The sequence below is a fragment of the Streptopelia decaocto genome, assembly GCF_964273445.1.
Source record: "Streptopelia decaocto genome assembly, chromosome: 9".
In the NCBI taxonomy this organism is placed as follows: domain Eukaryota; kingdom Metazoa; phylum Chordata; class Aves; order Columbiformes; family Columbidae; genus Streptopelia; species Streptopelia decaocto.
In genome coordinates, this window is record NC_138664.1 from 19,162,515 (window position 1) to 19,176,708 (window position 14,194).

The window sequence follows — 14,194 nt, forward strand, 5'->3', positions numbered from 1 at the left end:
GGGCATGGTTAAAGGACAAAGCCTGAGTTTTTTCAGATATGCTGTAGCATGTACCCTTGTCACTAACACTGAATGACAGGTAACTTTTTCCCATTTTATTATGGTGATATCAGCAAAACATACTGGAGTGAGTTTGATGGAGTGCTGTGAAAACGATTAAGAGATTGGAGTGTCAAAGGGGGAGCCAATGAGAGAGCTGGAATTTAGTGTCCAAAAGAGAAGGTTTGGTGGGGATCTTCTCAATCTGTATGAATATGTGGTGGAAATGGAGTAAAGAGACCAGGCCCTCCTGAGAGAGAGAGGGAGAGCAAGAAGAAACAGAGCAGAGGAAACCTTGCTCCTTGCTCATTCCTGGGCAAGCTGCAGGAGCTGACCCTGCCCTGGGTGATCTCCAGAGGCCCCTTCCAAACTCCACTGCTGTGTGATTCCTGGTGAGTCCAGTGTTGACCAAAGCTGGCCGTGGTTCTGCTTGCTTTGGGCCACCTTCTAATTTTGCTTGGCATCTGTCATTCTCAGACAAATTGCAGAGGATTGCTCCCAGTGGCAGGTTACCTGAGCCTTCCTGAGGTTTTGGTGAACAGAAAGGGTTTTACTGCCCAGCTCTGTGAGCCACGGGAAGAGAGTTGCTCTCTGGTACCAGTTTAATATCGGGGTTGTAAAGTACGGCTGGTACTCTCTGAAGTCATTCAATCTTTCGCATTCACATGAATTCACATGGTCTCCATCTTCCGATCTGAAATGACTGCCTCAAACTTACCTGTGATGTTGAGATCAGCCAGGTAAAAGAAAGACCTGAAAAACACAATTCAGAAAAGATGTGCTAGAATAAAACGAAGAGCAAAACCCCTGTGCAGCAGTGTGCTGCAGCGCAGCTGAGGCACTCACAGCAGCTCCATCTCCTTTCTGTCAGGCCTCCGAGGAGCCTTGTCATTGCTCTCCCAGTTCCTTTCAGAAAGAGGGACGTGAATAAAGGCTGATATGAGCTCAGGCCACAGAAAATGGGGATGGTGCCGGTGTGCACTGAGCAGCACCTTAGCAACTACACAAGGTGAAAGCATTGCCGTAGCACCCTCTAGTACCCCCTTAATTACGTGTCTGTTTCTTGGCTGCCTGTGCCCTATCCTTTGGCTGGAGAAGCTGTTCCCAGACTTTTGGTTTGCTATTCAAGTGGATCATTAGGAAGCAGAAGGGGAAGTTAGAGTAAAGTCCGTGCCACATGATACACCTTTTGTGCCAAGTCGAGTGTTTAGAAAAAGGCAGCAGTGGGACTTCTCAGAACAGCGTTGTGCACAAGGCCGAGTGTGACCACTGACTGTACAATAGCTTTAGGATTTTGTCTGAAGTCAAAGGAGTCCTGTCCAGGCACTAGATTTAATTACTTTTCTTCTGCTTTTACCTGTATGAATTCACAGCTTCCCCAGACAGCTCCAGAGCATGTGAATAATCTTACGTGTTTCATGCCACAAAGGGAGCCCAGCAATAAAATTGCTCTCTTCTCTTCCAGCCAGTGGACAAGCGACAGGCTTTGGTTCGGCAAGCATCTGTCGTTAACATGGAAAACTTCAAAAGGCAATATACTAGAAGGCGATGGAAGGTACGACAGCGAGCCTTTAATCCTTCTCATGTAAGGCTTCCCAGGCCTGAGGGGATCGGAGGGCAAGACAGAGCTTGAATGTAAAATCGTATTACGCAGTAGATAAATGAAATGTGTTTGGATATGTCTGCACTGCATATGTCTCCAAAATCTCATTCTTCCCTCTGTCCATAGCTTTCTTACCATATCGTCTCGTTGTGCAACCACTTATCCCGTTCACTGGTAAACAAGGTCCTGATACAGGATGAAGGTTTGGTAGGTACATTGCTTGAATGGGAAGAGGAGAAGGATCAACTTTACTTTGCAGTGATTTTTGCCATCCTCTCATGGATGCCCAGCCCAACAGGGTGACAATGGTTTTGAGTGAGAAACCAAACAGACCCATGGCATCCCTTGAGTTTATTCGGTGCTGCTGTAAGTTGTGTTACTGTGACAGAAATGTTGGGCAGGGAGAGCTGAAGACTTCTGTAAAGGAGCAGCACGGAGACTGCAGATGATGTTTGGATACCATCGTGGTGACCCTGCTGTCTGACTGAGAGATGGGCGCTTGGGGAGGGGCCTGCGGTGCTGCTCTCCTGCCCAGCAGTGGGGTGGAGGGTGCGGGGCCCCTGTGGTACATGTGGCCTTCTGGAATGAAACGGTGAGATTTCAATTAGCTCCACTTTTCTCAATAGATGATGCGTTAATAATACTGAACATCATGCTTAGGAGCGTTTATGTGACTGAAATATTGTGGCCTTTCTATTTCAGAGAAACTGTGAAAGTGACAGTGAGGATCTGTCACAAAGAAAAGCCACTCAGCAGAGGAGAAGCAGCGTATCGTAATGTCAGGAGAATTCCACGGGTAGGAGACAGAGGAAACTTTCATCCTTGCTGAAAAAAGCAACCCTGACAGCAGACCTTGATTTCTGGTCTGAATCTGTGGTATGACGCTTCTCACTTCTCACACTACACCGAGAGCTGGATGATGTTATGAAATGCCTGCTGAGCGCTTTAGGAAACTGGGGATCCAGATTCCCAGGGAAATCCGGAGCACAAGGACCGATTGGAGTGCTTTTTTATATTGAGCGTTTCAGTGATACTTCAATCTATTTGTGATATCAACTGCACTCAGGACGTAGGGTTTCTACTGATATTCTTTTATTGCAGAATAATTCACATTCCACACAATGATTAATGCTATGTGCATTATTATTTCAGTCAGGGAAATTGTTATTGAGTCATGGAAAATTTTTAATACATTTTAAAATCTTTTTTAATAGCATAAATATTTGATGGCAGATATCCGACAGGTTTTGTTAGCTGTGTGCAGCACTCTGTTATTGCTGTCATTGAAGAGAAAATCGTAGTGCTGTTGTGTATCATAACCTTGATTTCACGAAGCTGGCAGTAAAGTGTTCTGCGCTGCAATAGGAATTGTGCTCTGGCCATCAGTTTTGGCTGAAGACTAACACAGCTGCCATTGTCACTTCGAGTACAAGTGGTTCTGGCCACTGAGAGAATGAGACAGGCCAGGACAATTTTTGGATGAAAAAGAGAAAACATTTGTAGTGACTTTACGTGCAGCCAAATACAACATTTTTACAGAACGATGGCAGGATGCTTCACCAAAAGAGGGCACTTGAAAACCCCAAGGTATATGAAGAAATAGTCTTTACTAGTCTTCGTTATTGTTTTCATTTATTGTTGGCAAATTGGAGATTCATTAACACCTGTTTCTATAGGTGCTATTCGCACGGCTGTGTCCAAAACTGAGGAAGTATGCACTTTGATATTGATGTAACTTCTTTGTGTGAGGAAGTTGCATCTTTTTAACTATATTAGTTTTGAAGCCGGTATTGTTCAATTGGTACCAAAAAATGTGCGTAGACTAGGTTATTTTTTTCATTGACTATATTAGTTGTTAGAAGTTCATATTTATTCTGCCATTTAATACATTAAAAATCAGAAAGCAATCCTACTAGAAACAACTGCAGATTGACAAGGAAACTGCTTTTGTTTGGCTTTATGGTTGTCACTTCTAGGCTTAGGTTTTGGAGCTCACAGTGTGAACTGGTGTCGAAAACTGGTATCAGGTTAATTTTGTCTGTCTTCCAGTTTCTAAGAAAGAAAGAAAAATACACTACTTTTATTTGTAGCTTTGTATCCTCACTTAGGCAGAGACAAAAATGGGAAAGTGTTTCTGTTGAAGGAAGGAAATGTAAGAGAAGCATTGGAGGAGAGCGGCAGAAAGTAGGATGTGAGGGAAGAAAGGTAAAATGAAGGCGCTGTGGGGTGGGAGGCAGTGGAGGGGGACGAGTGTAAAAGGGACATGTAGGGAGCAGAGGTGACACTGGCCTGGGAAGGTTGAAAGAAGGGAAAGGGAATGTAGCCATAGGAGTTGTGGAAGCAGGAGAAGGAAGGTTTCAGCAAATATGGCTCTGCATTTTGATACTATTTATTTAATTTCCTTTTATTTCATGTCTGTGACATGTGCCTGGTCAAGGGATAAAGAGCAGGCCATGGGTTTTTCTTCACATTCAATTAAAAGGTGTATTTCTGAGCTTTCTGTGTGATTTTTTGAGGCAGAATCCTCAAAAAGTGCTGTAGTAACGTATTTCTTAAGAGGGAGCAGTGTCTGGAGGCAATCTTTCATAAACAGAACACTAAAAACATATATTTGGATAAAAAGCTGCCCAGCTAACCTACCAGATTTTGCTTCCTGCTCTTCCTGTCCCATGCGTTACCATTAGTTCATTCCCTGGGCTATGGAAAACTAAATAAACTCTGAGCCAATTGTATTTTTCTGAATTCCTGGAGCTTCAAAACACCTTCAGTTTCCAAATTAGAGATTGTGGGATGTGTACATGAATTGCACTTGTGAAAACTAAGGCCTGGTTAAAATAGCTGTTAGGTCGTTGCATCAGAATTGTGCTGTCGTAGAGATGGGGTGGTTGTTCTTAGGCAAAGTCCTTGCGACTGTTGAGCAAGATGGGATGCGGTGGAAAGGCAGACAGAGGAGCGCAAGGCAGCGTGAAGCCGTAAGCTCCATCTTATTAATTCTGCATTAATAAATGTGTAAGGTGGTGTTGTAACGAAGACGTAGCAGGCAGCTCATGGCGTTTGGTCCTCAGTTATGATTTTGCCCAGGTCAGCTGAGGGCGGGAGCGCTGGCTCGGTCACACAGAGCAGCTCGTGTCCAGCCAAACCGTTCCCCAACCGTTCCAGACAGGAGGACACTGTGTGTACGTAACCTCTTGTTCTCAGGAGGAGTGTTTGCGATCTGTTAGGAAGTTTTACTGTGTTTTTCCAAATGTGGTGTTATGTGTGTTTATCACCCATTGAGGTGGAAATTCAGCCCGGCTTTGGGAAGGCAGAGTCTAATTAAACTGTTTACAGCACTGGAGACCTTCCTCAGTGCGCCGTTAGTTTCATTCTTTACCATTGGTGGTGTTTGAGGAACAAACTAGAGGTTCCTTTAATTAAGGGAAAGAAAAAAAAGACGTGGAAGGGAGGGGAGATGTGGTACATGTCAGTAAAACAGTTTGTTACAGAATTTACTTTGGTAGGAGAGAAAAATCTGTTTTCTGTGTATTATTTTTGAGTGGGAAGGAACCTGGTGATAAGTGAAGTGACAGCCTGAAAAAAAGGCAAGTATTTTTTATTAAAATAAGTCTATTTTTATTATTATTATTTCAGTGGTGATGTTTTTCAAATCCACATGCCTGTATTTTTATTAAGAGAAATACTGATTTTTACGTGCCTGGGAACAGCGCAGATTCTCAAGAACAACAATACATTTGTTATTCTGAGTTGCTAATAAAATTCTGCAAAGCGGGACGAGCGTCTTGGTGGTTTGTTGTTGTTTGGTCTGTTTTGGTTTGGTTGGTTGGTTTTGGTGGGTTGGTTGGTTTTGGTGGGTTGGTTGGTTTTGGTGGGTTGGTTGGTTGGTTTTTCTCTCCTTGCCACTCCAGGGGCGCCTGTGCTGTGCGGGTTTGTCCCAGCAGGGGGCGCGGGTGCCCCGGTGCGGCGCGGGACCCTCGCGAGGGCGCTCGCGCCTCCCGCCCTGCCCGCGCGCGGCGGCCGCCGCTCCCTCAGCGCTGCCCGGGGCGCGGGTTGTGCCGCCTCCTCCCGCGGGGCGGGCGGCTGAGGGGGCCGGGGGCGGGGCGGCTGAGGGAGCCGGGCGCGGGGCTCCCTGCCGGGGGAGCGGGCTCGGAGCTGTTCCGAGCCGCCTCACGGGTGCGGAGAGAGCGGGGGACTCCGTTATTCCCCTCGGCTCTGGTGACACCTGGCGGGCAGGTGGCGCTCGCTGCCGGCCCGGGCGGCTGGGTTGGGGCTGGGGTGAGCTCCCGGGGAGCGCCGCTCAGAATGGCTGTGTCAGGGGGAGCGGAGCCGCTGTGACCCCAGCAGCCGCCAGCCTGGCAGCCAGAGCGGCCCGGCCTGCTGAAGAGAGAGCGAGGGGCCGCCATGGGCCGTGCTCCTTCCTCAGGATCCAGGTCCGTGTCCCGCAGCCCCAGGAGCGAGGTGAGTGAACCCGCCAGCTCCGAGCACTATTCCTGCTGTTGTTGCCTCTGGTCTGGGCTCTCTGACTCCATTTACTGTGCATCTGGTGACTTTTAATAAGAGGTATTGTTCCTATCCACATTGGCATGTAGGTCAGGGAAGGTGTGTAGGTGACAGAAAAAACAGAGGTATAAATTTAACAGTGTTCATTTGAGCATTTATTTTACCTATTTTCTGTATGGCTACTGTGAACTGTCTGTCATTCTTCATCTATTTCACTTAAAGGTCTACTCTGTTTCACATAAACCTCAACACTTTATCAAGCTCAGTGCCTGAGCAGTGGGTAGGATGTTCATTTTAGCATGCACGTTTCAGTGAGAGGAGCTAAAAGCAGTGGTGGGGCAGATACACCTCGCTGTTGTGCAGGCATGAAGCGACGTTACAGCAGCACTCGGAAAGGTGCAGTGCTCATGGGGATGGCCAGAGCTGAGCTCCAGCTGTGGGACCAGGTGTGTTGCTGAGGCTCGGGGGCAGAGGTTCGGTCTGGAGGTAGAGCCTGTGGTGAGCTGAGAACATCAAGGTTTCAGGTGTGCAAGAAGTCATGGATAACTGTGGAATGAGCTGGGGTAGTTTGCTGTTATTTTTGAGGGGTTAGGTGAAGAGTGTCATGGAGCATCAACATTTTTCTATCCTACTTGGAACTGTGCTCAGTTACAGTTCTTTTTAGGATGGGAGGTATCAGCTCAACAAAGTCTGGTAAGCAAAATTGTTTTACATCTGGAATTCTCCCAGTGTGACTTTTTAAAGAGGTAAACAGCTAGCGCTCCTTGACATGAAGAATCTGAGTGGCAGTACGGTTTAGGGTGGGGAAAACAAGGAAAGAAAGCTGCTGTGGGAAGATAAAGCTTTTTTCAGACCACAGTCAGAGAAACCTGGGTAATTCTGCTTGCAGTAGGATGGGGATATGTGTTTTGTGCATGCAGAGATGTCTCATAGTTGCACACAGTGAGGCTGAGCCAGGTCTGTCTGTCAGTTTCTGTGTTCTGGAGCAGTAACTGCTTGTTTCCTTCCTGTAGCTTCTCTTCCAGTTAGCTAATAGCTACATTGCAAAACTGATTTCCTGGGTCTCAGTGCTCAGAATCAATTGATGTAACCTTCCTTTGCTTTGAAAGCTGAGGCCATTCATCCTGCAACATTACGTGCTTTTGGTGCATTTTAAGCTAAAAAATAATACATAAAGCATTCTTGTGTGGCTTGCGGCTGCCGGAGTTCTCACCTTTTCACAGGTGAGAGCCCTAATCACTGTGGTGGAAAACAATGTTCACTCCTTTGGTCTGAGCAACCTCTAAGTGCTGTATGCAATACAGAAGCAGCAGTACCTCTTGCAGGTGTGTTGAATGAAAGACTTGACCTTCCCCAGAGGAGAAGGTTGATGCTTGATTCTAGAGGACAGTTCAGGACTGCCTCCAAAGACACGCAGGCACTTTACCACGGCCCAGTACAGCACCGAAGGAAAGGAGCCTTGAAGAAGAGTTAGGTGTCAGATATGCTTTTTTTTCTCAGCTTCTCCTTGTATCTTTTTAGGGTAGTTCCACATTCATTGCACTGCTGCTGGGAATGGCTAACTTCAGGGAATACAGAGAGAGTATAGGTGCTTTCTGCCAGCTTGAGATGGAAGGTGGGAGTCTAAATGCTTACTAGATAATGACTGAAGGGCTTACCCAGCCCTAACCATCCTCCTCCTGGTTTTGTGGCAAAGCATAGACTTGTGGCCCATCGAAGTGCCACACTACAGCCTGTTCTTTTCAACCAGTGAACTTTCTTTCAAGGAGGGTTTGTCTTTGCCCTTTAGTAGAGGGAGGAATGATTGGGAGAGGAGGGAGTTTGCTTTCCTTTATGCTGGCTGATTCTGGATATGAACCGTTAATGTAAAAGGGATCCCAGAGACTCGGTTGACAGCTACTGCAATGGTAGGCTCGTTGCAGTCTGGAGCCCTCTCAGGAAAGTGTTGTCAGCTGTTTTAATAGTTGCTTTTCCTCTTTGTCTAGTGTGACCTTCCTTACCAGTCACAGCATTTGAAGGGCATGGGGTGCTGTGGTAGTAATTTATTGTTACTCTGTGAGTCACCTAGGACCCATTAATTATGGAAATCTTTTTCTGTCATGTTTAGAATTATTTGGAACCTATGACAAGGTGCTGAAAAGGAGTTGAAAAGAGTTGTGTGTTTTTTGTGGTGCTGAAAAGCATTCATTGTCTTTCAGGAACGACGCCTCTAGCTGTTCAGCTTTAACCTGATGTAGTAGGTCACCGCACTTAGTACCTAAGATATTCTAGGTCAAAAGCTCCACTTGACCTAGAACCACTCTACAGGGACTGCAAGATTATTCTTCAGTCTTTGTTTCATGGGTTTTAATGTACTTCAGCGAGTAGGCAGTTTGCTGAGTATGCTGATTGAGTAATTGTAGAATTGCACTAAGTGTTGTGAACATTAGCACATCTCAAAGTTGTTGTTTTGTTTTAGCGGAAAGGTTCTCCCAGCCTCCCAAACATGGGTGGGATGCACCTGAGGTGACACAGACTACATACCATAGCACAGACTACGTGCTGGAGATAGCTTTATCAACAAGATCCATATGTTCATAAGGAAAATCTGCCAGCTTACACTTTTCATAAAATCGTGTGAAAGAAAGTGATGCAGTTTTCATGCAAATGAAAAGTTTGGCTTTGCAGCATAAGTGCCAAGGAGATGGAAAATGCATATTTGATATATATAATATAGTACAGGATGGTTTGGTGCAGATGGGGCAGGGAATGTAGGGCCTTCTGTAAGAATATCTGGAAGGAGAAGACCCCTGAACAAACTCTCTAGGAAACAGAATGAAGATAAACAGGCCAGTACACTTTTCTAACTCAAACATAAAGTAGTTTTCAAGACCATGTGTATTCCTTTTTCACTGTCTTGCATTTGAAGTTCTTGCTCTCTTCTTCCTACAGCAGCTTTCTTGTCTCGTTCTCTTCACCCCAAACTGTACTTCCACTCAGATTTTTCATTTCAAGGAGCACTGGGACTTACCTGTCACACTGGGAGAATTCCAGATGTTCATCCTCTTCATTTTAAAAATGCTTTCAAGAGGCTACAGACTTAGAAATGTCACTGAGATTTTTTTTTTCCATTAATGATGAATATAATGTTTATTCTATTTAATGGCCTTTGCTCCACTGAGTGAAGCAAATTCTGTTCAGATGGGTTCCACTTTGGAGAAGTTCAGATAACAGAAAGTAACACAGGCCAAAGAAACACATGGGGTAATACAGACTGTTTCACCACTGGATGTCATGCCTCGCCTGCCTGTCTCAGGTTAGAACTGTCGACGCAAATAATTGGTGGCCTGTGCTAAAGGCAGACAAAGCTGGGTGTAATCAGACCACTGAATGTATCTGCTACTAGAAAACTGTCCTAACAAAAAAAGAGGGAAATAAGTCTCTTCTGACAATTTCAACCTGAAATAAAAACCAAATGGTACCTGAATGTGACAAAAATGGCAATGCTACCTGCGAGTTCGGGATGTGACTTTCAGAAACTTCTGGGCAGGCAAGGCATGCTCTTCATGACAAAGTCTGCACTGCAAGTCTGTCATGCCCCAGCTTCAAGCAATTTCTGTAATTAACATTAATTAAAATACTTACGGCCTGCTGTGATCTGAAGCGTCTGCCTCTCCCTTTGTCAGCTGTTGTTACTGCTGATGTATAACCGCACGCTTGACCTTTAATAAACTTCACAGTGCATGAGCTGCAGGGACTTTGAAAGACCCTGGGCAGAACGGGGTTAATCTGGGAGACGTGGATCAGCACTCCAGCCCCAGCAGGTGAATTTTAGAAAGGACAGTGACTGACCAGTCCTTGATAGTGTTTTTGCTGACACTGGAGCTTCTTAGAAAACATGCTGAAAAATCCAAGGGCTGAGTTCTGGGGGTTGCTGACGGCTGTTCACAAGTTGCTATATGTATCTCAGGGACGTGATTCATTGCATACAGCTGAAGCAACTGTATGCCTTTGCTGTAGTGGTGCTCATTACGGAGGAAGCTTTCTCTGCCCCTAAAAGTTTATATAATGGACAGTACATTGAAGGGGAAGCAGCTGACAAGGTATTACACGTCTGCAAGGTATTATTTACCTGCAGGTGGCAGATAGATACTCTTCTGAGACTGTGGTGGATGTAATGATTCTTTCTTCTTCTGTCACCAGTTCTGCAAAGTGTAGCTTGGAAATAACACTGAGTGATGAGACTCATATTGTTCCAAATAGCACTGTCCTCTGACAGAAGGCCTCCAGCCATGGGCCTTTGGGTTCAGCCAGATTACAGGACTTGGAGGGAGTCCTTCAGGCGCCAGAGCAGTGGAATGAGCTTAGTGAGGCTTTCCTGGAAAACTGATAGAACACATGACCTTGATAACTGTAAACCAATCTGATTCCTTTTCACTTCACTGCTCATGTGTAATACACATGGTACCAACTCATACTGTGTGTTATACCTGTACTAAGACCTGATAGTGCATTGGGAGAGGTGCTTTCCCTCTTGAATCTCAGCACCTGAATTCAAGGCGGATGAGGCAGTTAACAAATCTTTAATTTTCTTATTTTTTGTGGAGGAGTTTAATTAAGCCATTGTATAGTAAGCATTATTAAGAGGTAGCTAAAGTGTTCTTTCTCTTGGCCTCACGTAGTATCAGTGTCTTTCTCAGTCTACTTTGAAACTAATTAAGCCTACCCAAGGTAATATGCAGTAATTAAGAAAAATATATCTAGGCTTGAGGGCATAACAAATGACAAGACAAGCTGCAGTGTATAGTCATCCTGGGACTGTGCTGAGGAAAGAGCACCTGATCAAAATAAGTAAAGATTGACAAAAATAGCTGCTTTTTCCAGTATGCACTCTCCACAGTAAAACTGAGGTCCAGGGAAGGTAGGCATTCCGACGTGACTGGATCCAGTGTTCTGGTTGTGGACAGGGAGTTGATGCTCACCTGACAAGTATGCAAGAATCAGGAGTGATTTGTTCTGATTTAAGTGCAATTTCTCATAAAAGATGATGAGTGTGGTCACATAGGAATGGTCTGAGTAAGTGACTTGTGGTAATGAAAAAAATATTGGTGTGATAACAACAACAACAACAATCCGTCTTTCATTAGGAAATATGACTGCATCTCAAAGCCTTCAATTATAAAAAACAGCAAGCCTAGTTTGATATTGAGATGCAGTAAGGCCTGGTTAATTTAGACATGATTGTGAAACCTTCTTTAGAAATACATTCTGAATTTCAGTTTTAGAAATCCTATTATAGTGGTTTCTTTAGTAGTGAAAAGCCTTGGATTCTGATGTGATAAAATTACAAACTTGGTAGATTCTGCATCCTTACAATTGTTTTCTCTGTACTTAGAAGCACTAAACAGGTCTGCAAAGCAGCAAGCCAAGACTCTTGAGGTAATTGTTAAGTGAATGCTGGCCAGCCAGCAGGATGGCAATGGGTTTTGAATGTTTCTGAATTTGAGTGGGCTTTCAACTTGTTGGAACATGTTGTTTGCTTGTTTTTGCTGATAAGTGCCGATAATGCAGGAATTAACAGCAGGGTACAAAGCAGGTTAACTGTGTACAGCTGAAATCAATGTCCTAGCTTGATGTTGTTATTTTGTTTTAAGTTTGGTCATTTTTTCCCAGCTCCAAGTATACAGAAGAAGGATAATGGTCTGACTCAGGCTTATTAAAATTTTGTTTGTTATCAGAGGCTTTGTATTATTACAGCTCAATGTATTTGGATACAGTAGCAGCCTTCACCTGTAAAAAGATGCGCATCTTAGTGGTCTACTTGCTTACGCTTGCGTACTTGTAAAGCATGACAAAAAATGTGTGTTTTAATCCTTATATTATGCACAATATTAGGAAAGACCTTCCTTGTGAATTGGTCATGCACATCATGAGTTCTCATTTCCTCGGCATGGCCAGTTGGGAAGCTTTTTGTTTAGGACATTTTTTTCTGAATTCTTAAAATAATTTGTACTGTTGCGCTTGCTTACATTAGACGAAACTTCTCTAAAATGTCAAGCCTCCGACCTGTTTGGGAACCAAAATGTGTGAATGGCTCAGTCTGAAGGAAAAAAAATAGCAAAAATAAGATTAGAAGCAATCAGGAATCTTACACTGTGTGTGGACACATGCTCATTTTGTTCCAGTGAATGTCAAATTACCTGTTTCTCAAGTGTGACATTGGATTCATGCTTCTGCATGGTCTCTGGGCAAACATGTATTAAACTTGCTCCAAGCCTTCAGAATATATAGTAAAACTTCTCAGAAGAAATGGAAACTGTTTTTTGAAATTGAGCAAAATGAACTTCCGGCATTCTCATGGGAAGCTTAGAATCAGTTGAAAAGCCAGTTTTCTATATTGAATCAGTATTAATGTTTGTTTGATATCAACTTAAGATCTTTTATTTGGTAACAAAGGAGAATGAATAATATGTTTAAATGCTCTTTCAAACAGGTTTTATTTCCGCCCCCGGCCTCTTATGCATTCTTGTGTTTGAAGCAGTTTTGCTTATCAACTCTGTAGAGAACTTGAACAAAAGATTACATAAAAGTTTTCTAAAAAAAAGTTTATGAACCCCCCAAATTTTCAAAAATTAGAAAACAATGAAAAGTTAGAAAATATTATGTGCTTTTCAAATAATTTTTGTTATGCAACAAAATTCAATAATCAAGCTTCATAATTCATAATCAGCTTCCATAATATTTGTGTACAATAGACTTATCCTCTATTTAATAGCTATTTACAGCTCTTGCCAGCCAAAAGAAAGGCCACGTTAATGTCTTAGTATTGTTCTAACTGCATGAAGTAAAGATTTTCTCTGCTCTGTTGAAATAAATCCGTTACTTAAACTCTTCTTAGGCACTGCAGGTCACGCCAGATGCGTGCGGTTTGCACCCGACCACATGCTAATTCTTAAGCACCTTGGAAGTGACACACCATTTTGTTCAGTAAAAATGTAAATAGGATTGTGATTTACAGGGCAGTTAGTTTAGACAGTTTGTGTACAGCTACAAAATGTTAATGAAGACCTCATATCCAAATGCTAAAGGTCGGTGGAGCAGAGACATAATAAAAGTTTGCTTGGATTTCCAATATCTTAGCTAATTAAAACATAAAAGAACCTAGCAAATTCGTTATAGTATTCTGTTTAAAATCTCATACCATGACTGTAACCATGGTATCTGAGCACCTTCTCGTCACAGACAGCTTTCATAATGGTGTGAAATATCCTCTTAAGGATTAGCAAGAAACTGATGAACTTGACTTTTTTTGTCACCTAGGTTCTTGCTGAGAAAAACCCCTGATGCTCATGAAAAGAATTGCAGTCATGCTTATTTTTAAATATAGGCTTAAAATCTTCTTGAACTGTAACTTCAGGAGAAGTTAAGCTTCTGATCACCCTGATACAGAATTCCCTGGTCTGGGAAGCTACTGATAATTTGCTAGGTGTTACTTTTGTTCTCTGCTTCAGTATCCTAAAATATTACATAACAGTGTGGTTTTGGAGGTGCCCCATCTTTGGCACAACATAGCTGCAGTCCTGCTGCCGTATGGCTATTTTCTAAGGATAGCTGTTGGCTGTGGCAGGCTGGCCGGGTTCCCATTCCAGTAATTGCTTTTGGCATGCCTGGGATGTGCCCTGCTGCTTCAATGGGATGCAACGTCTGCCTTTTGTTTCCTTCCCTGTATTGTCCTGTTCCCATGTCACATTTGAATGTGAAACTATTGCGCAGCCCGGCCTGATTCCCCATGCTGTAAAAACCATTATTTTCAGATGGAGAAGAACATTTAGAATTGAATAAAAGCCTGGCCTTGAGCTCTCTGAGGGACGGGATCATGCCTCTGTTCCAGATGCTCTTCTAAAGGATCTTTGACCTGTGCTGCTCTGTCTCTCCATTTAGATCTAAGTGTCTCTGGCCTTCTTTGCAAAGTCTGAAAATCCTCCTCGGCAGCCTGCTTCAAGAGAAGAGCCCCTGTCTGTGCTCTTCGCATTGCTGGGGACTTTCTATGTGTCTTGCCACAATTTAGGCATGACT

At 43.7% G+C, this 14,194-nt stretch overlaps 2 protein-coding genes across 2 annotated transcripts in view; both read left to right on the forward strand.

The window, feature by feature from the left end:
• The window catches only part of DAPK2 (death associated protein kinase 2), a 49,853-nt gene extending 44,442 nt beyond the window's left edge, over nucleotides 1-5,411 (forward strand). Inside the window, exons 10-12 of the mRNA XM_082061372.1 lie at nucleotides 1,505-1,594; nucleotides 1,769-1,849; nucleotides 2,345-5,411. Of these exons, the coding sequence (XP_081917498.1) occupies nucleotides 1,505-1,594; nucleotides 1,769-1,849; nucleotides 2,345-2,419 (246 nt within the window). The 3' untranslated portion in view covers nucleotides 2,420-5,411. The remainder of the gene's footprint in view (nucleotides 1-1,504; nucleotides 1,595-1,768; nucleotides 1,850-2,344) is intronic.
• A 590-nt stretch (nucleotides 5,412-6,001) lies between these two features.
• HERC1 (HECT and RLD domain containing E3 ubiquitin protein ligase family member 1) overlaps nucleotides 6,002-14,194 on the forward strand; it is a 110,921-nt gene continuing 102,728 nt past the window's right edge. Inside the window, exon 1 of the mRNA XM_082060608.1 lies at nucleotides 6,002-6,097. The gene's annotated coding sequence lies outside the window, so the exon portion shown is untranslated. The remainder of the gene's footprint in view (nucleotides 6,098-14,194) is intronic.